The sequence below is a fragment of the Alosa sapidissima genome, chromosome 22 (genome assembly GCF_018492685.1).
Source record: "Alosa sapidissima isolate fAloSap1 chromosome 22, fAloSap1.pri, whole genome shotgun sequence".
NCBI classification, from domain to species: domain Eukaryota; kingdom Metazoa; phylum Chordata; class Actinopteri; order Clupeiformes; family Clupeidae; genus Alosa; species Alosa sapidissima.
The window spans coordinates 16,575,883-16,601,691 of NC_055978.1; the positions used below are offsets into that span (position 1 = coordinate 16,575,883).

Below are 25,809 nucleotides of genomic sequence, written 5' to 3' on the forward strand. Positions count from 1 at the left end.
AGCTCTGCTTAGTTGACAGAAAAGGGTCAATAAAAGGACCTGCTGGGAGGGAGTTCTGCAGAGGACGCCAGGAGGGATCCAGTGCTCAGTAAGTCTTAGATGGACACAGAAAGGAGGTGGCTCCTATTACAGTGTCATTGCAAACTGCATCTCTTCATCTCTAAAGCAACTAATAAACTTAAGATTACTATATTGCATTTATTACATTACTAAAATAGATGTCTTTGTATGTTTTTAAATCATTTTTAGATACTCATAACAACTGTGGACATTTCATCTTCTTTTGGGAGGAAAAGGTAAGGTAGCCTGATTTATCTGAAACTGTTAAAACTGTTACATTCTAGTAAAGTTGCACTCTAGTAAAGTAAATATTTTGAGGGACATTTACAGATTATAGACTATGTGTAGCTCCTTTCAAGGTCTTATCATGCAATCTTTGCAGACAATGTCCAATATGCCTACACCATTAATTACCTAATATCACTAGTTAGTCTATGACTCTTAAAAGGAAACGTAGGCTAGATTTAAACATCCCCAACCTCCACCGTAATTCACTGATTAGATTAGATTCAACTTTATTATCATTGTGCAGAGTACAAGTACAAAGACAACAAAATGTAATAAAATTTTGTTTATTTTAACATTTAAATGTATCAATCTGGCACACTTTGAAAAGAAAATCAGTGGTTACATTTGATTATTTGTATCTATGGATAGAAATATTGGTGCTGTAGCCTAAACTATTTTGCACTTCAGAATTTTAACCATGGACACAAAGGTGGAATAGTTATGATGATTCTGCAATAAGTTTATGACCACAAAACATATTTGCTGAATTTCACAGGTCAGAAATTGTACATTTCAGCCCTCCATGAAATTACGCAGCAGGCCTCGTGGTCACCTGTGTTGTTTAGCTACATAATATTTATCTTATTATTTTGCCCATCTATACTCTTGAGGACATCTATCTCTTGTGCATCAACCTAGCTGTTTAATGGATTTTATACAATTGCTGATGACAGTCACTCAGCTATTTACTAGGGGATATGATATTTGGTGATAACACCTACATAACCACAATGCTAGTGTTCCTAACACCATTCAAATAATTAATAAAATAAGTAAATAAGCTACAGTTAAATCACTTTTTGTTTGTTTGTGTAGGCCTATTCTGAAATATTTCTGAGCCCCCCCCAAACATAGCCTAGCCCCCCTATGCCAAGCAAAAGGGCGTAACACAATCTGTTACATTAGTTTATCTTGCAAAGTACTTACATTAAAGTAAATATTTGTGGAGATTAGTTCCATTTTGTGAGTAACTGTATGTCTGTTTGTAGCATTGCACCCCAGGTGCTTTGCCAATTTTTATCATATTTCATTAACTGATACACTGACTTTGATCTCAAAATGACTGTAGACACAATCATTTGGAATTGTTGAAATATTATGGTAATTGTTTAACTATTTCAAAAGAGTTCTGGCTTCAATGATCCACAATATTTTTATTTTGAATAGGCCTGAACAGTACAAAAATGCATCTTTCTTAAAATGTAATTAGTTTTCATATAAAATTCACATTTTCATATTTGAGTGTACAAATGCATGCAGAGTTGACATGTGAACACTTTTTTAAAAATGTATGAAACAAAATAAACTGATAAAAGTGTTTTTTTCATGCCTTTAAAACATTAAATACACATACTGTAGGAAAACAATCCTGACTCAGGTTGTCATAATTCATGTGGCACAGGGTTTACTATTAAATCACTTCAATATTTTGTACGGCGTGTTTTGGATATGTGTGTGTATTCAGTGGTTATTTCAGTATGATTGGGGGATGGCATTTTCAGGACAATAATGCACTAAATAAATTGGTTAAATTATTATTTAGATATCAAAATACTGTTTTGTATTTGACTTGTTAATGAATTGCAGTTTGAGTACCCTACAATGATAAGCTCCATATAGAGTTCTGGCAAACAACTGGGGTTGCGTCCCCTAATGATTGTCATCCACTTTATTTGCAGTACTGTGTCTGTACATGTCTGATTATGTAAAGCATTTTATGTTGAAACTGTCTGCTATTCATGTTTATGATTAATGCAGTAGCCAGCAACCATGGGGGACGGTGAAATGGCCTGCTATGGCAAAGCTGCCATCTACCTTCGTAAGCCTGAGAAGGAGAGAATTGAGGCCCAATCCAAACCTTTTGATGCAAAGACTGCTTGCTATGTGGTTGACAAAGAAGAATTGTATCTCAAGGGTACAATTAAAAAGAAGGAAGGTGGCAAAGCTGTCGTTGAAACGCTTGAAAGCAAGGAGGTACTTTAGCAAGGCTGTTGAAATAGTTTTGATGTTAAAATGAAATTTTCACAGAAAGTTTCATGAATACATTTCTTTGTTAAAGGCGTTTTCTACATTGGTTTTAGGAAAGGACAGTGAAGGAAGATGAAGTGTTCCCCATGAATCCTCCCAAGTTCGACAAAATTGAGGACATGGCCATGATGACCCACCTCAATGAAGCCTCTGTCCTGTATAACCTCAAAGAGCGTTATGCAGCATGGATGATCTACGTAAGCATTACACTTTTGACCAAATTAAGAAAATAAAATAAAAATGGAAAAGTTGGAAAACCAATCTTCTTCATTTCTTCATTCTAGACCTACTCTGGACTTTTCTGTGTCACTGTGAACCCCTACAAGTGGCTCCCAGTATACGACCAAGAAGTGGTGAATGCCTACAGAGGCAAGAAGCGTGTGGAGGCCCCACCCCACATCTTCTCTGTCTCTGACAACGCCTATCAGTTCATGCTGCAAGGTATGTTTTCAGTTTTACAGCCAACACTGAATGATATGAATACATTATATATTTGATTCATTTACGTAAAATAAACCATTCATGTACAGTAAATCTCTATTTTCCCCCACAGACAGGGAGAATCAGTCTGTCCTGATCACGTAAGTGTCAATGCATCACTTACAACTTTTTACAGGATTAATAAATGGCTAAAGCTTTGCATTATCTACTCTTATTGCAATATCTTCTGTTCAATACAGCGGAGAATCTGGTGCTGGCAAGACTGTAAACACCAAGCGTGTCATCCAGTACTTTGCAACAATTGCAGTGTCTGGTGACAAGAAGAAGCAAGAGCAGCCAGCCAGCAGTGGAAAAATTAAGGTATAGGATGCCTTGCATATTTATAGGTTAATTATCACATAGCAACAGTCTTCAACTTCAATAACAATATATCTATGGACTTGCAGGGCTCTCTTGAAGACCAGATTATTGCTGCCAACCCACTGTTGGAGGCTTATGGTAATGCCAAGACTGTGAGGAATGACAACTCTTCACGTTTCGTAAGTTTAGTCTTTCATCTAAACTCTTACCTCTGTTTTGTCGTTTTCTGCTGAGGGATTTTCTTTTAACTAAAACATGTACTTTGTTTTATACCTATTAGTATTTTTTGAAAAACATTTTACTTTTTGTATTAGTAAAGGCAGTATGTATTGTTACTCTTAGGTCTATTACTGAATATTTATTGAATAATTTTATATATTTCCTCACTTGTAAACTGCATTGGTTAAAAGCATCAGCTAAATTAATCAATGCAATATCAAAATGTAATCTCAAACAGGGTAAATTCATCAGAATTCACTTTGGCACATCTGGAAAACTGGCTAGTGCTGATATTGAGACTTGTAAGTATAATTAATCTTTGTGTTTAAAGAAATGTTCCATTACTGCCTTAAATATATCAAATGAAAATGCACCCTTCCCTGTTTAAAAAGACCTGCTGGAGAAGTCTAGAGTGACATTCCAGCTTCCTGATGAGAGAGGCTACCACATCTTTTACCAGATGATGACCAACCACAAGCCTGAACTGATAGGTAAGGTTAATATTTTCAACCATTGTTGAAAAATCAATACATGTAATTCTGAATTCCTTCAATCATTTTTTACCCCTACAGAAATGTCCCTCATCACAACCAACCCCTATGACTTCCCAATGTGCAGTCAGGGTCAGGTCACTGTGGCCAGCATTGATGACAAAGTGGAGCTGGATGCCACAGATGTAAGTTGTTCAATAATGTGTTTTCCCCCGTTCAATTTCTTGAAGAAAGCTTTAAAATAATCAAATAATGTATTATTCTAGGATGCCATTGACATCCTGGGTTTCAGTAATGAGGAGAAAATCACCATTTACAAGCTGACTGGTGCTGTGCTCCATCATGGCAACATGAAATTCAAGCAGAAGCAGCGTGAGGAGCAGGCTGAGCCTGATGGCACTGAGGGTAGGTTACAACACTCTATTGAATCAGTCAGTTAGTAGTAATTACAAGGTACTTCTACACCATGGACAAAATTGTCATACCACCATGTGACTAAATCAACATATGCATATTCATGTTTATTCATATTCTAAATTTCCTTCTTTATTAAGAAAGTATCTATCTTCATTTAAAGACAAACATTTAGAAAACAATGGTTACTCAGATACCTTTATGTTTTTTGTGAGACATATGATATAGCCTTTAACCTAACATTATCTTGAACAAATGTTTTGATTTAGGGAGAGGGTATTGAGGTGAACACATTCTTTCATATGCTGACCCAAAGTTGTTTGGAGTTTGGACTATTAAATTGGTTATAAATGTCAAATCAACAAAATGCTACACTGTGGCACTTTTTTTAGATGCTGACAAAGTCGCTTATCTCCTGGGCCTGAACTCCGCTGACATGCTGAAGGCTTTGTGCTACCCAAGAGTGAAAGTTGGAAATGAGTATGTCACCAAGGGTCAGACTGTGCCACAGGTATTATTTTAAAAAGTTCAGTAAAGATCCCAAACCACTTGTCAAAGTATGGACAGAATTCCTTGTAGTAAAACTGACCTGCAAATGACCAGCATTTGACTTTTTGGTCTCTGAATATAGCATGATCATTGTTTCAATATTCTGTTTCAGGTCAATAACTCAGTTGCAGCCTTGTCCAAGTCCATCTATGAGAGGATGTTCTTGTGGATGGTCATCCGTATCAACCAGATGTTGGACACTAAACAGCCAAGGCAGTTCTTCATTGGTGTGCTGGATATTGCTGGCTTTGAGATTTTTGATGTGAGGACAACACTTTCACCAACATTATTCATTTCTCATTTCATTCCAATTCCATTCGCAAATAATATACAAAAATTCTCCAACACAGTTCAACAGCATGGAGCAGCTGTGCATCAACTTCACCAATGAGAAATTGCAACAGTTCTTCAATCACCACATGTTCGTTCTGGAGCAAGAGGAATACAAGAAAGAGGGCATTGTATGGGAGTTCATTGACTTCGGCATGGATTTAGCTGCTTGCATTGAGCTCATTGAGAAGGTCAGTGTCAGTCAGTCAAATGAGTCAAGTGCTAGATTTGTATTGTTTTATAATACCCACTTTTAAAACTAAGCTAATTTTCCCAACAGCCTATGGGAATCTTTGCCATCCTTGAAGAGGAGTGCATGTTCCCCAAGGCCTCTGACACCACTTTCAAGAACAAGTTGTATGACCAGCATCTTGGCAAAACTAAGGCCTTTGAGAAGCCGAAGCCAGCCAAAGGCAAGGCTGAGGCCCACTTCTCCCTGGTGCACTATGCTGGCACTGTGGACTACAATGTTGGTGGGTGGCTGGACAAGAACAAGGATCCACTGAACGATTCTGTTGTGCAGCTGTACCAGAAGTCGGGAGTAAAACTCCTGCCTGTCTTGTACCCACCTGTTGTTGAGGGTAACAAAAAACCTATACGAGTCTACAAGCTAATGCAAAAATATCCCATTTATGAATTTTTATGTATGTAAATTATTGAATCTATCATTTGTATGTCAACAGAGACTGGTGGTGGTGGTAAGAAGAAGAAGAAGGGTGGCTCCATGCAGACTGTGTCATCACAGTTCAGGGTATGTATATTAAACCAATAACAAACAAACCATTCATCCTAAAGACAGGTGAGGGGATGTTTTGATTGCATTCTTTTCTCAACAGGAGAACTTGGGCAAACTGATGACTAACTTGAGGAGCACCCATCCTCACTTTGTGCGTTGTCTGATTCCAAATGAAATTAAGAAACCAGGTAAAGGGTGTTAGGTATAGCCAATGAAGATATATGCATTATTTGTGTATTAAATTGAGAATATGAGATCTCATGACCTGTTTTTGACATGCAGGTTATATGCAGAACTTCTTGGTCATCCACCAGCTCAGGTGCAATGGTGTACTTGAGGGTATTAGAATCTGCAGAAAGGGTTTCCCAAGCAGAATCCTCTATGGTGACTTCAAGCAGAGGTTAACTGAGAAAGCCAAGTATTACATAAAGTATATTCAGTACTACATTTAGACAGGAAAAAGTAATGCTCCATATGTACATTTATTTATTCTATCCAGATACAAAGTGCTGAATGCCAGTGTCATCCCTGATGGTCAGTTCATTGATAACAAGAAGGCTTCTGAGAAGCTCTTGGGATCTATTGATGTTGATCACACCCAGTACATGTTTGGACACACAAAGGTAAATAATATGTTCCATGCAATCTATTATCTGCTTATCACGAGTACAAACAAGAGCTAAGCTTTTTCTGTGTCAAGTTCATGCTGATATTTTCCTTTATCCCTCAGGTGTTCTTCAAAGCTGGTCTGCTGGGTACCCTTGAGGAGATGCGAGATGAGAAACTGGCTTCCCTGGTCACAATGACTCAGGCTCTCTGCCGTGCATACCTGATGAGGAGGGAGTTTGTCAAGATGATGGAAAGGAGGTAAATTTGTATATAAAAATAACTCAGAAGTCTGAAAGACTGCTATAGTATGAGTAGTATTAATTGTATAGTCCGCCTCTGTATCCCTCTAAATTGATAATGCATTGCTGTTTGCTAAAGGAAACGTATTTATCAAAACTATGTCTGAGAAGTTCCTATTACACTTTCTACTAGAGATGTAACATTGTCAATTTCACAATATCGAGATAATAAAATGTCATCGTGGACATGTGACAGTATGAAACGATAAGTCTGTAGTTTCAGCTGCCATGGAGCAGAGCGAAGAGAAAATGAGAATTACAGAGACCTATCGTTCTATGCGTGCCTATCATCCTTTGAGCTCTGCTCGCTGGCTGCTTTTACATAGATAGATAGATAGATAGATAGAGATTACTTTATTCATCCCCACAGGGAAATTATGGTGCTAGCACAGCGGAAATGGTAGACTACGGTGTTGGAGAGTCAGTACACAACATGGGTACATTTTTTCATGATAACATTTCGGCTGCGCTTCCTCCGGTGTATATTTAGGTCTCTTAAATAAGAGTTGAGCTGAAAACAGGATCTGTCCATTTTTAAGATGTACATGCTACACACACAAGAGTTTCAATTGTCGGAGAACTCGTCTATGAACGCACCATTAGGCTACTTTCTGTCTAATGTAGGCTATAGACAAATTTCAGAGACAGACTGAAACAAAGTACCCCAGCAAAGGTAAAACTGTGAAGGAGATAATAACCTACATTTAAATTGACTTCAAAATAAATATTGTCCATTTCACTATACATAAATGACAACATGACCTGAAATGCAAGACTAAAAGAAAGAAACAGGCAGTTTTCCTATATGTATGTTATCTTGTAAATATCAGATATAGCATCTGACCCATGACCCATTTTTGCCTAATACCAAGATTATAATTTAGCATCCATAATATGTCATCTAATGACCTATTAAGGCAAATATAAGTTGGCATGCATATTCATATTGATCATCCATTACCCCACACAGTGCGAGACTGCAGTGATCTGAGGTTTCTCTTTTCCAAGTCTTAATTTTCCTTTTTTTTTAAATATCACAATAAATATCTTACCGTTGACTTGTTACTTTAATATCGTATTGAGAGATTGATATTGTTACATCCCTACAAATTGCAATGAATATTGTGCCGTGGACTTGTTACCTAGGTATTATTGTATTGTGATATTTTGATATGGTTACTTTCTACCCATTTCATGTAATCATAATTCTACATAGAATATTAAGGATATATTTCACGGTTCTTGTATAGAGAATCTATCTACACCATCCAGTACAATATACGGTCATTCATGAATGTCAAGACCTGGCCTTGGATGAAGGTTTACTATAAGATCAAGCCTCTGCTGAAGAGTGCTGAAACTGAGAAGGAGCTGGCCAACATGAAGGAGAACTATGAAAAACTCAAAGCGGACTGTGCAAAGGCAACAGCCAAGAAGAAGGAGCTAGAGGAGAAAATGGTGGTTCTAGTGCAAGAGAGAAATGACCTTGCACTGCAAGTGGCATCTGTAAGTGCATACTTTACCATTTCAATATTCACTACCCATACCATTACCCAGTCTCAGCACTGTGTTGTGCTTTCAATACAAATTAGATGTCATGCTTCCATCTTATATTTATAATAGGGAAATGAGGGTCTCAATGATGCTGAGGAGAGGTGTGAGGGTCTTATCAAAAGTAAGATCCAGCTTGAGGCCAAGCTCAAAGAGACAACCGAGAGACTGGAGGATGAAGAGGAAATCAATGCTGAGCTGACTGCCAAGAAGAGGAAACTGGAGGATGAGTGCTCTGAGCTCAAAAAGGACATAGATGATCTGGAGCTGACCTTGGCCAAAGTGGAGAAGGAGAAACATGCCACTGAGAACAAGGTTGGAAATTATAAAGGGCTGATCAATGTAGTATGTCAAAAAATAAATAATCTTTATTATATATAATCTATATATCTATCACTGTTTACTAATGTAAAAAATTATATGTGCAGGTCAAGAACCTAACTGAAGAGATGGCCTCTCAGGATGAGTCCATTGCTAAGCTGACAAAGGAGAAGAAAGCCCTCCAAGAGGCCCACCAGCAGACTCTTGATGATCTTCAAGCAGAGGAAGACAAAGTCAACACTCTGACCAAAGCCAAGACTAAGCTTGAACAGCAAGTGGATGATGTAAGAATAAAAATCAACATGACAACTTCTCACACTGATTTTGACCATTTACCACATACTCACCTCACCTTACACTTCAAATTGGCAGCTTGAGGGTTCCCTGGAGCAAGAAAAGAAGCTCCGTATGGACCTTGAGAGAGCCAAGAGAAAGCTTGAGGGTGACCTGAAGCTGGCCCAGGAGTCCATCATGGATCTGGAAAATGACAAGCAGCAGTCTGAAGAGAAGATAAAGAAGTAAAGGTGTTATCTATTACAAAATATCACTGTTCAATTCCCATGTATGCAGCCAACTTTAGAAATTATTCTTCCTTTTCTTCAATCATTTTTTAATCAGGAAGGACTTTGAAACAAGTCAACTTCTTAGTAAGATTGAAGATGAACAGTCACTTGGTGCTCAGCTGCAGAAGAAGATCAAGGAGCTTCAGGTTTACTTATTCTCCACCAACTCAAACTCTGAGCGTTTTTGCCATTTTCTGTCTTACTAATATAATACAATATTTTTTCCAATAGGCCCGCATTGAGGAACTGGAGGAAGAGATTGAGTCTGAGCATGCAGCTCGTGCCAAGGTTGAGAAGCAGAGAGCTGATCTCTCCAGAGAACTCGAAGAGATTAGTGAAAGGCTTGAGGAAGCTGGTGGTGCCACTGCTGCTCAAATTGAGATGAACAAAAAGCGTGAGGCTGAGTTCCAGAAGTTGCATCGTGACCTTGAAGAGTCCACCCTGCAGCATGAAGCCACTGCGTCAGCTCTCCGCAAGAAGCAGGCCGACAGCATGGCTGAGCTGGGAGAGCAGATTGACAACCTCCAACGTGTCAAGCAGAAGCTTGAGAAGGAGAAGAGTGAATACAAGATGGAGATTGATGATCTCTCCAGCAATATGGAGGCTGTTGCTAAATCTAAGGTTGGTGAGATGTTTACCCTCATACTATCTTGTAAACAAATCAACTTACAATAATTTAATTCACTTTTTGCTACTAACGGACATTATCATGAACAGACAAATCTGGAGAAGATGTGCCGCACTCTTGAAGACCAACTCAGTGAAACCAAGGCCAAGAGTGATGAGGTTGTTCGACAGCTCAATGACCTCAGTGCTCAGAGAGCACGGCTTCAGACTGAAAATGGTGAGCTTGGCCGCCAGGTTGAGGAGAAAGATACTCTTGTGTCTCAGCTAACCAGAAGCAAGCAGGCCTTCACTCAGCAAGTTGAGGAGCTGAAGAGACTGAATGAAGAGGAAGTCAAGGTACTGATTCAGTACTTGCCTATATCCATGAAATTAAGAAATTGGAGTACATAAATCACATTTGGGGAAATGCTTTATACTGTAAACACCCTTACTTGTTCACAAACAGGCCAAGAATGCCCTGGCTCATGCTGTTCAGTCAGCTCGCCACAACTGTGACCTTCTAAGGGAGCAGTTTGAGGAGGAGCAGGAAGCAAAGGCTGAGCTTCAACGTGGCATGTCCAAGGCCAACAGTGAGGTTGCTCAGTGGAGGACCAAGTATGAAACTGATGCCATCCAGCGTACTGAGGAGCTTGAAGAGTCCAAGTATGTGCTAAAGATGCAAAAACCACGATTTTGATATGTATTTTGTCCACTGAAACCTTCTAAAAATCATCATATTTTCTGTCTTAAATCTGAATCTTTTTCCTTCAGAAAAAAGCTTGCCCAGCGTCTCCAGGAGGCTGAGGAGCAAATCGAGGCTGTAAACGCAAAATGTGCCTCTCTAGATAAGACCAAGCAGAGACTCCAGGGTGAGGTTGAGGACCTCATGATTGATGTGGACATAGCCAATGCCCTAGCTGCCAACCTTGACAAGAAGCAAAGAAACTTTGACAAGGTAATACCTCCAAAAACTCATTCAGATGTGGAATGTAAGTGAATAAGTATAAGCCTCACACAAAAACTGTTTCTAAAAGGTCCTGGCAGAATGGAAGCAGAAGTACGAGGAGGGTCAGGCAGAGTTGGAGGGTGCCCAGAAAGAGGCTCGTTCTCTCAGCACTGAGCTGTTCAAGATGAAGAACTCCTATGAGGAGTCTCTTGACCACCTAGAGACCCTGAAGAGGGAGAACAAGAATTTGCAACGTGAGTCAAAATAACCCAATACATATTTCACTTAAACATATTTTTAAATTTCCAGATAATATGTTTACTTTAATATAACTGCATATTTGCAGAGGAGATCTCTGACCTGACTGAGCAGCTTGGTGAGACTGGAAAGAGCATCCATGAGCTGGAGAAGTCCAAGAAGACTGTTGAGACTGAGAAGTCTGAGATCCAAACAGCCCTGGAAGAGGCCGAGGTAGAAATTCAGATAGGCTTTCCTACACAGTGAGAAACGGAAATGATGTTATATATATATATTAAATTCTTTATTATTTTGTTTAGGGAACTCTTGAGCATGAGGAGTCCAAGATTCTTCGTGTCCAACTTGAACTCAACCAGATCAAGGGTGAGGTTGACAGGAAACTTGCAGAAAAGGATGAGGAGATGGAGCAGATCAAGAGGAACGCCCAGAGGATCACCGACACGATGCAGAGCACTCTGGACTCTGAGGTCAGGAGTAGAAATGATGCCCTGAGAATCAAGAAGAAGATGGAGGGAGACCTCAATGAGATGGAGATTCAGCTGAGCCATGCTAACCGACAGGCTGCTGAGTCCCAGAAACAACTGAGAAATGTACAGGGCCAACTCAAGGTCAGTTATGCAATAAAATAGTACAAGGATCCTGTCTGATCTTATCTCACCATAATTACTATACGGTTAATATGTAGTGTGACACTTATTTTGTTCTTCCATGTTATTTTATTAGGATGCCCAACTGCACCTTGATGATGCGGTCAGAGGACAGGAAGACATGAAGGAGCAGGTTGCCATGGTGGAGCGCAGGAACACCCTGATGGTGGCTGAGATTGAAGAGCTCAGAGCTGCCCTGGAGCAGACAGAGAGAGGCCGCAAAGTGGCTGAACAGGAACTGGTTGATGCCAGTGAGCGTGTTGGCCTCCTGCACTCCCAGGTATGAGAGAAGGGTGTTCAAAAATTAATTAACTTAAAATTTTATTGAAAGTTTATAATTGACAAGATCTGATTTTTTTAATTTTAGAACACAAGTCTGATTAGCACCAAGAAGAAGCTTGAGGCTGACTTGGTTCAGGTCCAAGGTGAGGTTGATGATATTGTCCAGGAGGCTAAAAATGCTGAGGAGAAGGCCAAGAAAGCCATTACTGATGTAAGCAATGTTTTGTTATGAACTTTGGTACTGTATTATGAGGAGCTAAATACTGCATGTAGCTAGTGTGATCTAAAACACAGTGTCCCATCATTTAGGCTGCCATGATGGCCGAGGAGCTGAAGAAGGAGCAGGACACTAGTTCTCACCTGGAAAGGATGAAGAAGAACCTGGAGGTCACTGTGAAGGATCTGCAGCACCGCCTGGATGAGGCTGAGAATCTGGCTATGAAGGGTGGAAAGAAACAGCTCCAGAAACTGGAGTCTAGGGTAAGTAAATATGGGTGAGATATTCAGAGCGTAATAAATAAAATGAACACATTGTGAAATGGAACTCCTATGTAAAGGTTCGTGAGCTGGAAAGTGAGGTTGAGAATGAACAACGACGTGGTGCTGAAGCTATCAAGGGAGTCCACAAATACGAGAGGAGAGTGAAGGAGCTCACCTACCAGGTACAAATTTTCTTTAACCACTATTGAACAGCATTTATCTCGAGGAGGACAATGATTGACAGATTGATTTTCTTTTTAGACTGAGGAGGACAAGAAAAACATCAACAGACTGCAGGACCTGGTTGACAAGCTGCAGCTGAAGGTCAAATCCTACAAAAGGCAGGCTGAGGAAGCTGTAAGTAGTTTCTTGTTTTGCCAAAATGGTGAAATGTCTTGCTTAATAAAAATGATTTAATTTCAAAAAGAATAAAAGAACAAAAAATGATGAAAAAATGAAATGAAAAAAACATACTTTCTCATTATTAGGAGGAGCAATCCAACGCCCACCTGTCTAAGTTCAGGAAGGTTCAGCATGAGCTGGAGGAGGCTGAGGAGCGTGCTGACATTGCTGAATCCCAGGTCAACAAGATGAGAGCAAAGAGCCATGATTCTGGAAAGGTAAATCTAATTTGCCATATGTCAATGTATTATAAGCCATCATATGTTCATACTCAATTTCATTTAATTCCTCAATTTCTCTTTCTCAGGGCAAGGAGGCTGCAGAGTAAATCCTATGAAATTGTCTGACCAGTTACTCATTTGGATTAATATCCTGATTACTGTGATCATTCTGTAACTCCTACACAATAAAAGTCTCTTCAGAATATATCAGTATATTGTTTTTAATCAGAATCAGAATTAATTGTGATCAGAATTTGTTACAGTATACCAGAATATTTCATTATGAACCAAAAATCTCAGGTCACTTCTGAACCTGCCTACTCACAACTACACATTGTGGGCACTGTACTGATACATTAGAACAACTTATGCTTAGTGATCATGCATTTGTCATAGAAAGTGTTACCAAATTAACATCTGACGGTCGTTGCTGCCTGGCTCAGTGCCTCATCGGCCAAGTAGGACGACTGTCTAGCTTTCCACATACGTTACTCAGGCTTAATCAAAGCTAGCAGTACTGTATGTCTAGAGAACACCTGTTTGAAATTATTACTGACAATAGTGTCCTAGTAGCTCTCTGAGCCAATATGTTAATAATTTAACTAAGGAAAATCCAATGAAAAAAAAAAAACATTAAATCACTTAATCTTTGAGTTCATACAAACCCTCATACCAAAAGACCTTGTGTGTCAAGGCGTTCTTGAGATATAACACTCAAGGGGTTTTTGACCTTAACATTTGACCTTTGACCTCCAACATCAATTCACTTCATCTTTGAGTCCATACAAACACTCATACCAAATTTCAGGCATGTATGTCAAGGCATATATATATATTAAAAAAAAAAGATCAATTCAATGTCATATTTTGAACGTGTAGCAACCTTTACACAAGTACTTATTGAAATGTCCCACAGAATCTGCCAAATAATTTCACTAGTGAGCAAGCATATAAATAATTAAATATTATTTTGGATCGTAAAGCTGTCCCATTTTGACTGCCAGCAGCTCCTAGCCAAATTGTAACTATATCACTAAGATCCTGTCCCATACAAGGTAGTATGGGCTGTGTCTGATCAAGTTACTTATTCACACACACACACACACACACACACATCTGAACATGGCAGCTTTGACAACAACACAGCAACGGAATGGACCTACTACATTAACAAATAAAACCTGAATGACCATCTATTTTTACAAGTGGATAAATCTTTTGGTGGGGCGCTATCCCTTCAACCCATTTGGAGAGTCCCACTGATATGCAGTGTACAGTTTATTCCCATCTGCTGTTAGACTGATAAATTCATCACCTCTGCTCTGATCTGTAGACTGCTGATACACTGCACTTTAGTCATGAACTCGCTCATGAACACCCTGAACACTGATGTCATTCGCTGCAATACGGCAATGATACAGTAGATATTTCTTAAGATAGGATGATACATTTGTTTTATCCATAATTAATTCCTTATTTTGGTTACACTTTACTTGACAGTATCGACATAAGTGACATGACACAGTCATGAATGTGTCATAAACATGTCATAAACGTTTATGACATAATGCTTCTGTTATTAAATGACATTCGTTTTTTGTCATAACAAGTTAGGGTTAGGATTATGGTTAGGTTTAGAGGTTAGGTAAGGGAAAGAATGAAGTTTAAAAGTGGTGTAGTGTTCTTTCTGTGCACTGGCCTATTGGTACCATACCCTTTAGCTTCTCCTATATGTAAAAACATGTTAAAATGTATTGTAGAGTTCCATGGTCTTAACTCATTGAGTGCCTTTTCCTTCCATACGTTGAGTGCCAAAAACGTAATATTACTGATTAATGATTAATTATACTGATTACTGATTAATATATTTTTTAAATTACGAAACTAGACACTCCAACACACCTTATATGTGATTTTGGGAACTCTGTGATGAATGGAAATGAAATATACGACAATCGAAAACTCATGAAAACGCACAATCTGGACATTTTATCATAACTCGGTTGCCGCTTTGGGTCGAATCAGTGACGCATGCACGTCAGGTCAAAACCAGGCCATTTTCGTGGGTCTATCACTAGGTGGCAGTCTCGCTGATCACTTCCCGGGCTTGGGTATTCAGGCAAGCTACAGGTCAAAGATGCGTAACCGGATGTCCAGTGACCGCTGTTTTCCAGAAGAAAAAGGTCATAAGTTCCAGAAGAAGGTTTAAAGGACATAAAATGGCCAAACATTTGAGGATTTCGCAAGGTGTAAGTTTGTATTATTACTATTATCATTATTATTATTACTATTGATGTGTTTACTTCTCTTACATATTACATACAATGATCACATTGGATCTTTTTCTGCTATTTGCAACTGCCATCACTTATGGTCACCCTACTCACACACTGCTCTTCTGTCCCTTATTACAACATAGCGACAGATAGAGGCATTACAATTTTGTGTCTAACTATAACTGGACTCCTCAGGATTGATACGACTACATGAGTCGTCATACATTCACCCACTCACTCATTTTCCTGTTGCTCACATTGTTCCTTCCCCAAATGGTACACTCACTTATTAGCCTGATGTCGTCATACTCAATTCCTGTCAGAATTTAAGTCTGACGCTGCTTCGTTGGGACGTGATTATGGGGTGTGTTTCAACCAATACAGGGGAAAGAAATGCTTGCCAAATGCCTGTTATCTGTTGTACAGCACTCTGAACTGAATCTTCTGTATTAAAAGTGCTTTATAAATAGAGGTTATTATTATTTAGAGTATTGATTGTATTTTCACAAAATAATTAATATCCCTGTATCTGAACAGACAGAGACTGTACATCTGAGGAGGGAGGCAGCCATCAAGACCCCGTGCCTTTATTTTGGTGAAGATGATGATTCTCTCATACATGTATGGTAAGTAATACTAACCAAGTGCATGATGAAATTGCAATAAAGGGTGATGGCTCATCAATGGTTTATTTTTATGCCAATTTTTAAGCTAAAAACCATTAAGCCAGTTCCCAGCTCGTACCTTTTCTCAAGCGTCAACCTAAAGCAGCTTTTTAAATTTTGTACAGGATATCCATGGCAAGGAGGTGTCAAGAGAAAACCACCCCATGGAACATGAGGACATCGGCATCGTTGTGGATGGAGGCATCATTTTGGAGGAACCTTGGTCTGTTGCACAAGACTGTGTAGTGAAGCCAGAGACTTTCTAATGAGGAGACACAGCACTCGAAAAATCCTCCATACAAATGCATGGGGTTAGTTTGTAACGCCGTTGTATACACATCCCACCCCTTCCTCGGCAAAACGTCAACATGTGAATACATTGAGCCAGTCATGTGGTGTGATGTGAATACATTGAGCCAATCATATGGTGTGTTGTGCAGACATCGTGCCAATCATGTGTTGTGAACCCGGTGCTGGAGTAAGGTTGGTGTCGCGAAGCCTTGCGCACAAGCATTTCTGCCAAATAGGATGCCCAAAGAGTGCCCAAAAAGCATTGCATTATGGCCGCCGAGTGGAGGGACTTGCCTAAAAGGACTTTGGTAAAGCTAGGGGTCATATACACGTTGAATCAATGTTGAGCTTTTCAATACTATTACGAATTAATGCAAAAAGTTGTCATTCAGATGGATGGTGATAAGCTCCTACCCAAGGTTCTCACTCTTAAGAACCAAATCATTAGATGGGCAAGTGGGCCTCTTCTTTCTCTTCCCTGCTCTCTCTCTCTCTGTCTTTCTTTCTATCGTTCGTCCTCTCTCGGCACACTTTTACACACACACACACACAATATCTTGCTGTATGGTGTTTGGCTTTGTATCAGGCACAAATTCGTGCAAAAAGTGGTCATGCAGATGGATGGTGAGAAGCTCTCAGCCAAGTTTCTCTACCTTTGTGTTTTTGGGCTCTGTTTTTTATTTATTTCTTACCCTTTTTCTTTCATTCTCTCTTTCTTTCTCTATCACACTCTACCTCTCTCTCTCATTATCTACTGCTGTTGCTCCTTTATTTATAGATACATTGTCCTCATTGCAGTTTTGATTGAGAGCAGGTTTATTATTATTATATTTTAATATTCTTATCAATCTTGATATTTTAGGCACACAAGACCAGTGAGCAACCAATGTTCATACATGCATATCGCTTCTGTGTTCATCTGTCTCTCATGCGGAACTGTGTTTTCTTTGTTGGAATTTGCATGTGCATTAATAAAGGTAAAGTTATAATCATACATTTGTGTTTTGAGTTTTAATTAAATTTAACCTTAAAATCTAACCTTAATTTTTACCAAGAAAATAATATTACATTTTACTCAAAATATTTGATTAGAGTTTGCTTGGCTTGATTTAGTTGTAACTACTCAATTTAGTTTAGCTTTATTTGCAAGAAAATATTAAGCAAATTCAACTAAATCTAAATGGCTGGATGTAGCTAAATTAAATTAAGGGGAAATGGTTACCTAAATAAAATTAAGTAATTCTTGCATGTCATTTTTTTCAGTGTGTATAGAGTCGTTAGGTGGGCTTAACATAATGATTGATGGCAGAGTTGCAACGGTTTGACTTGAATTCCCTGCTACTTGAAAACAAATAAGATGGATGTTGCTGTTGGCGAACAGTGTGACACAAGTTAAGCTTTTATTAAGTTGGCAAACGTTTGAGCCAACTAGCTGGTGGGAAACGCATGGGACTCACAGTCCTATTGCGTGCAGAGGGAATTTGAAAGACAACTGATTATCCCGCCCCTCGGACTGAGCACTGCGAACGGTGAGAGCCCAGACCCTACATTTTAATGTGGGTCTGGCTCGTCAGGCTATCAGCGTCAGCGACTACACCAAAAACTAAAGGTGTTTTCTATAGACCTCTCCAGAATAAGTCCCGCCTCCTAACTTCCGTATCCATCCAACCTTTGGTCGTCAAATGTCTATGGGAAATAACATGGCGTTTTGAAAGATCGTACCTGTCAAACTCTAGGTGACAAAGTAGAAAAAGCTGGTGGGCAGATTGGCCTACACACTTCTGCCATCTAGTTTCCACTGGATTTTTTGATTGTCAGTGCCGTTTAAGTAACTAGATGGCAGAAGTGTGTCAGGCTAGTATGGAAAGAGGAAATAGCGTTTACATGTCCATTTAAAATATAGCCTTTCTAATGCACCTTTGTGCGTTTTAATCCGAAATAAGATGGAATGTGAGGAGACTGCTATTAACTTTAAAGAGGCTTAGGCTATCTACAATAGAAACTATCTGTAGCCTATGACGCAAATAAACCTCATGTCCGGGTCATATGGATGTCTGTTTTATCTTATTGTTGACAGCAGGGTTTTTTCACGATTTAAAATGATACTTTCTAGATTTTAATGGGCCATGTTGAAGAGCTGATGTCCGTTATTGTTCGTGCAAATATAAACTGATTCATGTCCCTTGCATTTTGCAACTGTGAGGTCCATGGTAGGCGCCCAACAGAAATATTGTTTCATTTTGCGAGTGATACACGTTCTGGCGGTGTTCTAAATGTGCACAGAAAGAGTTCCTACGCTATATAAGGTAGGCTATTAGCTAGGCCTATTACACTACATAAATTGTCACTATGCTGGCGACCCAAATAAAATCTCCTACAACCAACCCTTTGGGAACCAATGCTTTAGACAACATAGGGAACGAAACGGGGGGGGGGGGGGGCAGTCACGTGATCGGGATATGACGGGAGTATTTGTGTGGGCTCGGGATGGGACGGGAGTGAAAATTGATTCCCGTGTCACCCTCTAATTCAAGCAATATGTGTCCTATGTCACATTTGGGCTCAGTGCCCACAAGGACCCAGGTTCGAATCCGACTTAAAGGAGAATTCCGGTGTGATATTGACCTAAAGTGTGTTGAAACATGATACCGAGTGTGAACGTATGTCTCATAGCCCACCTCGGCTTGTCCCCTGCACTCCAAAATCTGGCGCTAGTTAGCCGATGCTACCAACAGCTTTTTCAATGGTGGTGCTTCGGCATCGGGCTAGCCATGCAAATAAATCACTGTTTTACACCATTTACGAGGCTCAATGTATCTCCACACTTCATTGGTAGACTTCCGAGGGCCCTGACATTTAAAACGAGACATTGAGAACTTTGAAAAAGCACTGGTAGTTTACTTACAAGACGATTTATGCAGACAGTATCTTCACGAAGTTTAGCGTTTGCAGCCATCTTGAATTTAATCACGATAAGTCGAGCGACGAGTAAGAATGAACAGGTATGATAAGGGATCAGATTCCAAAAATAATTCCGTGGAAATGCATGGATTCCAGTTGCTGCTACTGGAAGAAACTGGAATCCATGCATTTCCACTGAATTATTTTTGGAATCTGATCATAGGAAATGCAATGTGGAGCCCTTGCTTTAGCTATAGCTACAAGGTGGATGTCTGCTCAAAATGTGAGTGTCCAGTGGCAATTTACTCCGAAATATTTTTACTATCTTTATTCATTGGCTTCATTTGAAGTGTTTTTATCCAAATTGACTTGCAGATGCCAATTAACTGCAGGGCCAGTCTCCATGGAGGTTTAAGGGCCTTGATCAAGGGTACAATAGATGGCAGCTGGGAATCGAAATCACAACTTTTCAGGCTATTGCATGCCAACCTGGCTCCTTAACCACCATCCCAGATGCACATTAGCATGATCATTATTCAGTGATAACAGTGCCCACACGCACTGTGACTATACAGCCTGAGCCTTTCACTCAACACTGCAGTTTCTCTGCCTTGACCTGCTGAGCTGTCAATCTGACAGTTAATAGCACATCCCATTATCCAATGACAAGGCATTTTACAATGGCATAACCAAGGCCTGTCTGACTGGTTCTTTTATGCTGTGGCCATAGCATCGATCCCACATGGTGAGTTATGACAAGCCGTGCTCTCCACATCACAGCAGGGAAACGGTCCCCATGAGGGAGCCTTGCTGGAGAGGACAGCCCTGGGTCATAAGTCATGCCCTCTAGTCCCTGTTCACTCGCATGGTGCTAGAAAGAGCTGTGCAACAGACTGGATCAATTGAACCCTGTTGCCAAATCACCCACCTAATCAACATCTGTTCTTCTATAAGGTCTTATGAACGTAAAGGTTTATAAGTTTACATTAATACATGGCAAATGAGACACTGACATTCTTAAGATTGGAAAGTTGTAGAATTCATAGAAAGTAGAGAAAGATAGATTGAGAGAAAGACGTATAGGCCATGGGAGATACAGATACAGAAAGAGCAAAAAGACAGCAGTTCCTGTGTGTGTATGTGCATACTGTACCACTGTGGCCCTTACTGCTGTGGGTTGGGATTTCTTCACAGTGGTCAGCATCAGGTGGAGAGGTGAGTGAAGCTGTACCACACACATACACAAAGCTCACTGCACCGGGATTAGTGTATGCTTCATCTCACTGTGTGTACACTGTGTGCTGTGTGTGTGTTTCACTAATTCACGGATTGGGATAAATGCAGAGACCAAATTTCCCTCACGGGATCAAAAGAGTATATATACTTATACTTAAAGCAGCATGATAGAGTTTTGGTGTAAAACTAGTGATTTACCGACCAAAAAACATACAAACCATTTTATATTGTCATGTGGTGTTCCATCCCAGTCCACAGAGCTACAGCTAGTGCATGTTGCATCAGTCATGTTTAGTTAGATAGATAGATAGATAGATAGATAGATAGATAGATATTCAAGGTCTCAGTAGCATACAGACATCACACACAACATGCACTTACAGCAGAAATGGTAAATATAAGTATAAACATATAACCAAACTCCACTGTACAATAGAGACAGTAGAAAATAAGAAAAACTAACTAAACGAAATACTAAATATACTATATAAATTAAATTAAAAAATCCACAGTGTGCTTGAGGGTGATCAAGCATGAGACGCTTGCAGTGACAGGGCCGGGACTGGCCTGTAGTTCTGTGTGCATGGTGAGGTGCAGTTCCACTTGTAGTTACAATTAGTGGTCAATAGGTGGCAGTGGCTTGCTTCAAACATAACATAGCAGAGATTTTTGATACTACACTGACAAAGACATAATGAGCAATAATCCTGTACACACTCATCAGTTTTACGTCAGTCCTCCTATACAGTGTTATGCCATCTCTGTTCTATTTTAAATCTTTAATTATGTCTAAAATATTTCTTCTTCTTACTATACTCTATTTATAGTTAGTGCTCTTTATTGCTGAGTCAACCTACTGCTTTTCCAACACATTTCATTTTAATGTTGAACTTGGGTTAATTTGAACATGAACATACAGGTCTGGAAAAAATTAAGAGACCATTGCAAATTTTTCTGATGTCATCCTATGGTGGCTGAGTGACATTCTAGTAGTAATAGTAAAAACTACAGTTTTTGTCTTTAGTGTAAACATTTTACATGTGTTTTATCACATGTAAGAGAATGGCAAGGCCAAGGTCAGAAAAAGGAACCTAATTATTAAGATGGTGATGGGCCTACTACATGATGAAAGGTGATGCTAATGTACAGTAACGCACACAAATTAAACCTAACAGTGCCTTGATCATTTGGCGAATTAACAGATTAACAGGCAGGTGCTCCACCTTCTCATCTCATTCCATTTGGTGTCCTGAGGACGTCAAAGCACAGCAGGATGTCCATCTTTCCCTGTGCTCCCCCTGGAAAGCTGGCGGCGAGTTTGAGCTGGGGGACAGTGCTGGTGTGCACCTCCCCCTCCCACATCTGGCTCTTCTGGTTGAGATGCAGCTCCGTGTGGTCCTGTCCTATGACGTTCACTTTTATCGCCCTGGGGACTTTCACGCAGAAACGCACCTTGGACTTGGGCTCCAAATGACCCGTGCGTGGTTCGAAGAGAACACATCCGGCATTCCAGGTCGAGTAGCTCTCGGGGAATGGAGGCCAGACACTGTCCCAGTCACTCCGCAGCAAGTAATCACATATGTGGGATAAAGAGGCAGAGGTCGCAGGTCCACCAAACAGGCTGAGTCGGTAGACCCCTGCACCCGGCAGGGCCACGCTGATCGTGATGTCTTCCTCATCACAGGAGAGGAGCACGTAGCGAGAAAGGGGGTACTTGGGTTGCGGACGCTCCTGTCTGGACAGATCAGCTTGAAGTTTCAAACTGTGCTGATTGCGAAATGTGATGCTGCATTGCCCCTGCTGAGTGTTTATTATGGCCCTGGTGTGGCTGAAATCAGCAAGACCTGCTTTGAGCGTGTCATTGCCAGGCCCACAATTACTGCTCAGACCAGGTGGAAAGAGTTTATTGATGTTAATGACAGCACTGCCTGTGCAATGCAGGAGGAACGTGCCAGCAGGACTGTATGAGTTACCAGTGCTGTCGCAGTCCTTCACACACACTGTCAGCCGATAATAGCCCACATAAGGGCAGAGAACGTGACAGCTGAGCTGGTCAGGTTCACTTTGTGTGGCCACGCATCTCTCGGCCAGCACCTTATCCAGGTGTTTGTGGAAAAGCTTGCACAGCATCATCAGAGGCCGGCTGGTTTGGAGCACCATCTCAAAAGTGGCAGACTCCAGCATGATCTCACCCTGATATTGGCATGGTTTGAGCCCCATGATCTTTGCGTTCTGATTCAGACCCCAGGACTTGGATGGGTTCTCGGGGAAGCTATCTAAAGGAGAAGGCTTGGGACATTCCAGTAGGAAGTTGCAAACCTCGTGGAGCTTGCCAGATGTGTTGGCTGTTCGAGCAAACACAGTTATGTCGAACGTCCCCTGGGTCGGGGGCCGAAGCCGCAGCTTCATGTTAGTGGTGGTGACGGTGAGGAGAGCAGCAGAGGTGCTCAGCTCTCTATACAGAATATTGCCATTGCGCTGCCAGATCTTGTAGGAGAACTCAAGAGGCTCTGGGAAAGTCATGGAAATGGTGGCCTCACCATTCTCTGAAATGGGAAAAGATGTTAGTATTTTGATGCATTATGATACCCCTACTATCTAGCATCAGACAATTGTTGACCAATTGACAAGGTGTTTGAAGTGATGCCTCCTCATATCATAAACAAACCAACCCACAGAATGCATTATGACAAATTCTCCTAATGCTCAATCCAGTGCACTGAGATGGGAATGCCAACCTGTGATCAGCAAGAAGTGTGTGGGATGGTGAAGTGTCAGTCCCAGCTGGAAAAAATGTGATTTTTTTTGGACCCTTTTCCGGAACTCCTCCAGTGAGAGAGGCTCCGTGAGGAGTTGCCACTCCACCTCGTCTGGGAAGTGGTCACTTATGAACATATCTGGGTCTGTCAGGAAGTAGAACTCATTGTAGCTGGAAAAGAGAAAAAAATATTTCACTGGGGATTCATTTTTATTAGCTTAGTTATTTATGTGTGTCATTTAATTAATATATTTCCACAACCTTTAAAAACCTTTTTTACACACATTTCAATTACCTTTTCCATTACAGCAGTGAATTACACCCTCAATACAACTGCAAGCTAGCCTGTCTCACCATTTATTGAAGACTCTTTTGGTCAAGTCCACGGTCCCTGCCCCCCAGCATGAGTCCAGCAGGTACCAGTTCCCCTGGAGACGCACTGCATTCCAAGCGTGGTTAGACTTGGTGGGTTCGGCATGAAGACCGGGCCGGTAGCTGCCACCTTTGCTGTGACCACTCACCTCCCGGCACTCAATCCCAACCTCACTGCAGAAGCACACAAGAGAGGCCGGTGAGGAAAACAAGTCACCAGAATGTAGTAACACTACATATGGATTGTCTATCGACTGAGGTCAAAGGTGAGAGATCAGGGTACCTGCACATCTTCTTGCACAACCTGGCGTATCCACAGCAGACGCCTCGGCGAGTCTCGACGACCTGCTCAATTGAAGTTATCATCTCAGTCATCCCCAAGTATCCGTTTACGTCATACTCTACACAGAGACATCCAAGCACACTTAGATTGTCATCTAAATAATTACACAGCTACAGAGATGTTCACTCAATGACGACTACCACGACACAACAACAGTTACACGTTAATGCAAATGTTATGGAACAGTGTGACATACTCAGAACCAGATGCATCTAGATTTTAATTAACTGGTCTGTCCGCATAAATCAACACTTCAATACTCATTAAAGGACCAGTATGTAGGAAATAATGAAAAATAAACTGTAACCATTTCAAAAATGATCACCATATGTTGTCAGAGAGTAAGGAAACACGATGAATTGAAGTAATGGCTTATTTGACAACATTACTCTAACCAGTAAAACCCCGTAAAACCAATGAAAAAAATGAGTTACGGGGCGGAATCTTTTGGAATTTTCATTCATGTTTTGAACGATTAATTCTAGAATAGCGTATTAATAATGGGCTAGCACGTCCTCCTATTTGGGTTGCCAAATTAGAAAAGGCCAACTGTCAACAGCTGTCAGTTGTAGTCATGAACGCCTACGAGAGGCAGGCAAATTTCCAAAATTAAAACAAGAAACAAATTAAGTGGACATCGGAGGAGCTTCCTGAGATGGTGACGTCTTCGTGAAACGAAGAATATCAAGTCTGACACAGAGCTGGCCATATTTCTCCACAACAGGTAGCCTATGCTAAATGCTATATGCTAAACGAATTTTTAACTGCTTCTTCAATTTGAGATGCAAGTGTTTGTGCCTTCTCTAAATTTAAATCTTCCTCCATCAGTAATTTATCCTTCACGGCACTCAGGTAAGCACAAGAGATAAGCTGATCACGAATCATTCCCCCCTCCATTGCGCCGAATTGGCATTGTGAAGCTAGCGGTTTCATCAGCTCGTTGCAAATGGTGTCTGAACTTGTGCCTCCATGCTATCACATTCACTTTAGGTACGAATTGCTTTTCTAAAGCAGCCATGGCCTGATCAAATGTCGTAGAAAATGCGTTGTCCCTCCGAACCCAGGCATTGTAGCAGTACTGCACGCTTTCGTACGTCTGGCCATGTGTTTCCCGTAGCATGTATGGCTAGCATATAATTATCGAACATTTTCCTCCATGTAGCAAACGGAATCGGTGGCTCACCCACTTGTGGAAGAAAAACTGGTGGACTCGGTACCAATGCGCTCATCCTCGTCGCCAATTTGTGGTGTTGCTCACAGGAGGAAAGGTAGAAACTTTAAATGATAAGGAGACGGTAAGTATCGTTCAGCTTTTTACTGGAACTCTCAAGGACACACTGGACCACGTATCATAGTGCAGTATCAATATATACCATGTAACGGTTACATCACTACAGTGCCACCTGGGTTGTCTGAACCTGTGGCAACTAAACCCGAGCTGTCGGTTCCAAAACACCGGTTACCAGTTAGTTCAATCAACCCTGTGTTAGATAACCTAGAGTTGTGCGCGTTCACGGCAAACTTATAAAGGCATCATCTATTGAGAGTCGAAACCATGAGTGAAACCGGCGAAAGGAAGAGCACCGTATTTTTCAGAGGCGGAGTAGTCGAGGCTTACGAGGAGGAGAGAACTGTAATAACAAAAAAAAGAGTAATACTTAAGCGCCTGCGTCCGAGACCTTGCTTGGCAGAGAATAGCCTAACTGACCGTGTAAATGCGTATGTTTAAGATAGCCTATTTAATGTCAAAAGCACAATTAAATAATTCACTGGACATCACGTGTAGGCCTATTGACTGCTTTGAATGATGCTTTCCTAAACTAGCCTACCTTGTCACAGATTGAGCGGGCCATAGAATTCTTTGAG

General features: G+C 40.6%; 2 protein-coding genes and 1 long non-coding RNA gene across 5 annotated transcripts in view; 2 read left to right on the forward strand and 1 right to left on the reverse strand.

The window, feature by feature from the left end:
• LOC121697071 (myosin heavy chain, fast skeletal muscle-like) lies at nt 1–13,306 on the forward strand. The gene is made up of 40 exons (XM_042078349.1): nt 1–88; nt 250–296; nt 2,107–2,322; nt 2,430–2,573; nt 2,661–2,817; nt 2,930–2,957; nt 3,057–3,177; nt 3,264–3,356; nt 3,635–3,698; nt 3,789–3,887; nt 3,969–4,072; nt 4,154–4,292; nt 4,694–4,812; nt 4,963–5,112; nt 5,201–5,371; nt 5,461–5,761; nt 5,864–5,931; nt 6,017–6,104; nt 6,199–6,316; nt 6,416–6,539; nt 6,647–6,783; nt 8,075–8,330; nt 8,448–8,690; nt 8,804–8,980; nt 9,069–9,214; nt 9,315–9,405; nt 9,491–9,880; nt 9,977–10,222; nt 10,332–10,528; nt 10,637–10,820; nt 10,900–11,065; nt 11,158–11,282; nt 11,369–11,677; nt 11,793–11,996; nt 12,084–12,209; nt 12,308–12,478; nt 12,556–12,660; nt 12,740–12,835; nt 12,967–13,098; nt 13,188–13,306. Exons 3-40 carry the CDS (start codon nt 2,119–2,121, stop codon nt 13,206–13,208), a joined length of 5,814 nt encoding a protein of 1,937 aa, XP_041934283.1. The 5' UTR covers nt 1–88; nt 250–296; nt 2,107–2,118; the 3' UTR covers nt 13,209–13,306.
• The window catches only part of LOC121697072 (kyphoscoliosis peptidase-like), a 25,922-nt gene continuing 5,545 nt past the window's right edge, over nt 5,433–25,809 (reverse strand). For all 3 annotated transcript variants that reach the window (XM_042078352.1, XM_042078351.1, XM_042078350.1), the window contains 5 exons: nt 23,884–24,001; nt 23,583–23,774; nt 23,209–23,399; nt 21,509–23,016; nt 5,433–5,444 (listed from right to left, as the gene is read on the reverse strand). In XM_042078352.1, coding sequence (XP_041934286.1) covers nt 21,698–23,016; nt 23,209–23,399; nt 23,583–23,774; nt 23,884–24,001 — 1,820 coding nt within the window. In that variant the 3' untranslated portion in view covers nt 5,433–5,444; nt 21,509–21,697. The remainder of the gene's footprint in view (nt 5,445–21,508; nt 23,017–23,208; nt 23,400–23,582; nt 23,775–23,883; nt 24,002–25,809) is intronic.
• On the forward strand, nt 15,221–17,080 carry LOC121697074. The gene is made up of 3 exons (XR_006026383.1): nt 15,221–15,350; nt 15,915–16,003; nt 16,168–17,080. It is a non-coding gene; the product is annotated as an uncharacterized LOC121697074 (long non-coding RNA).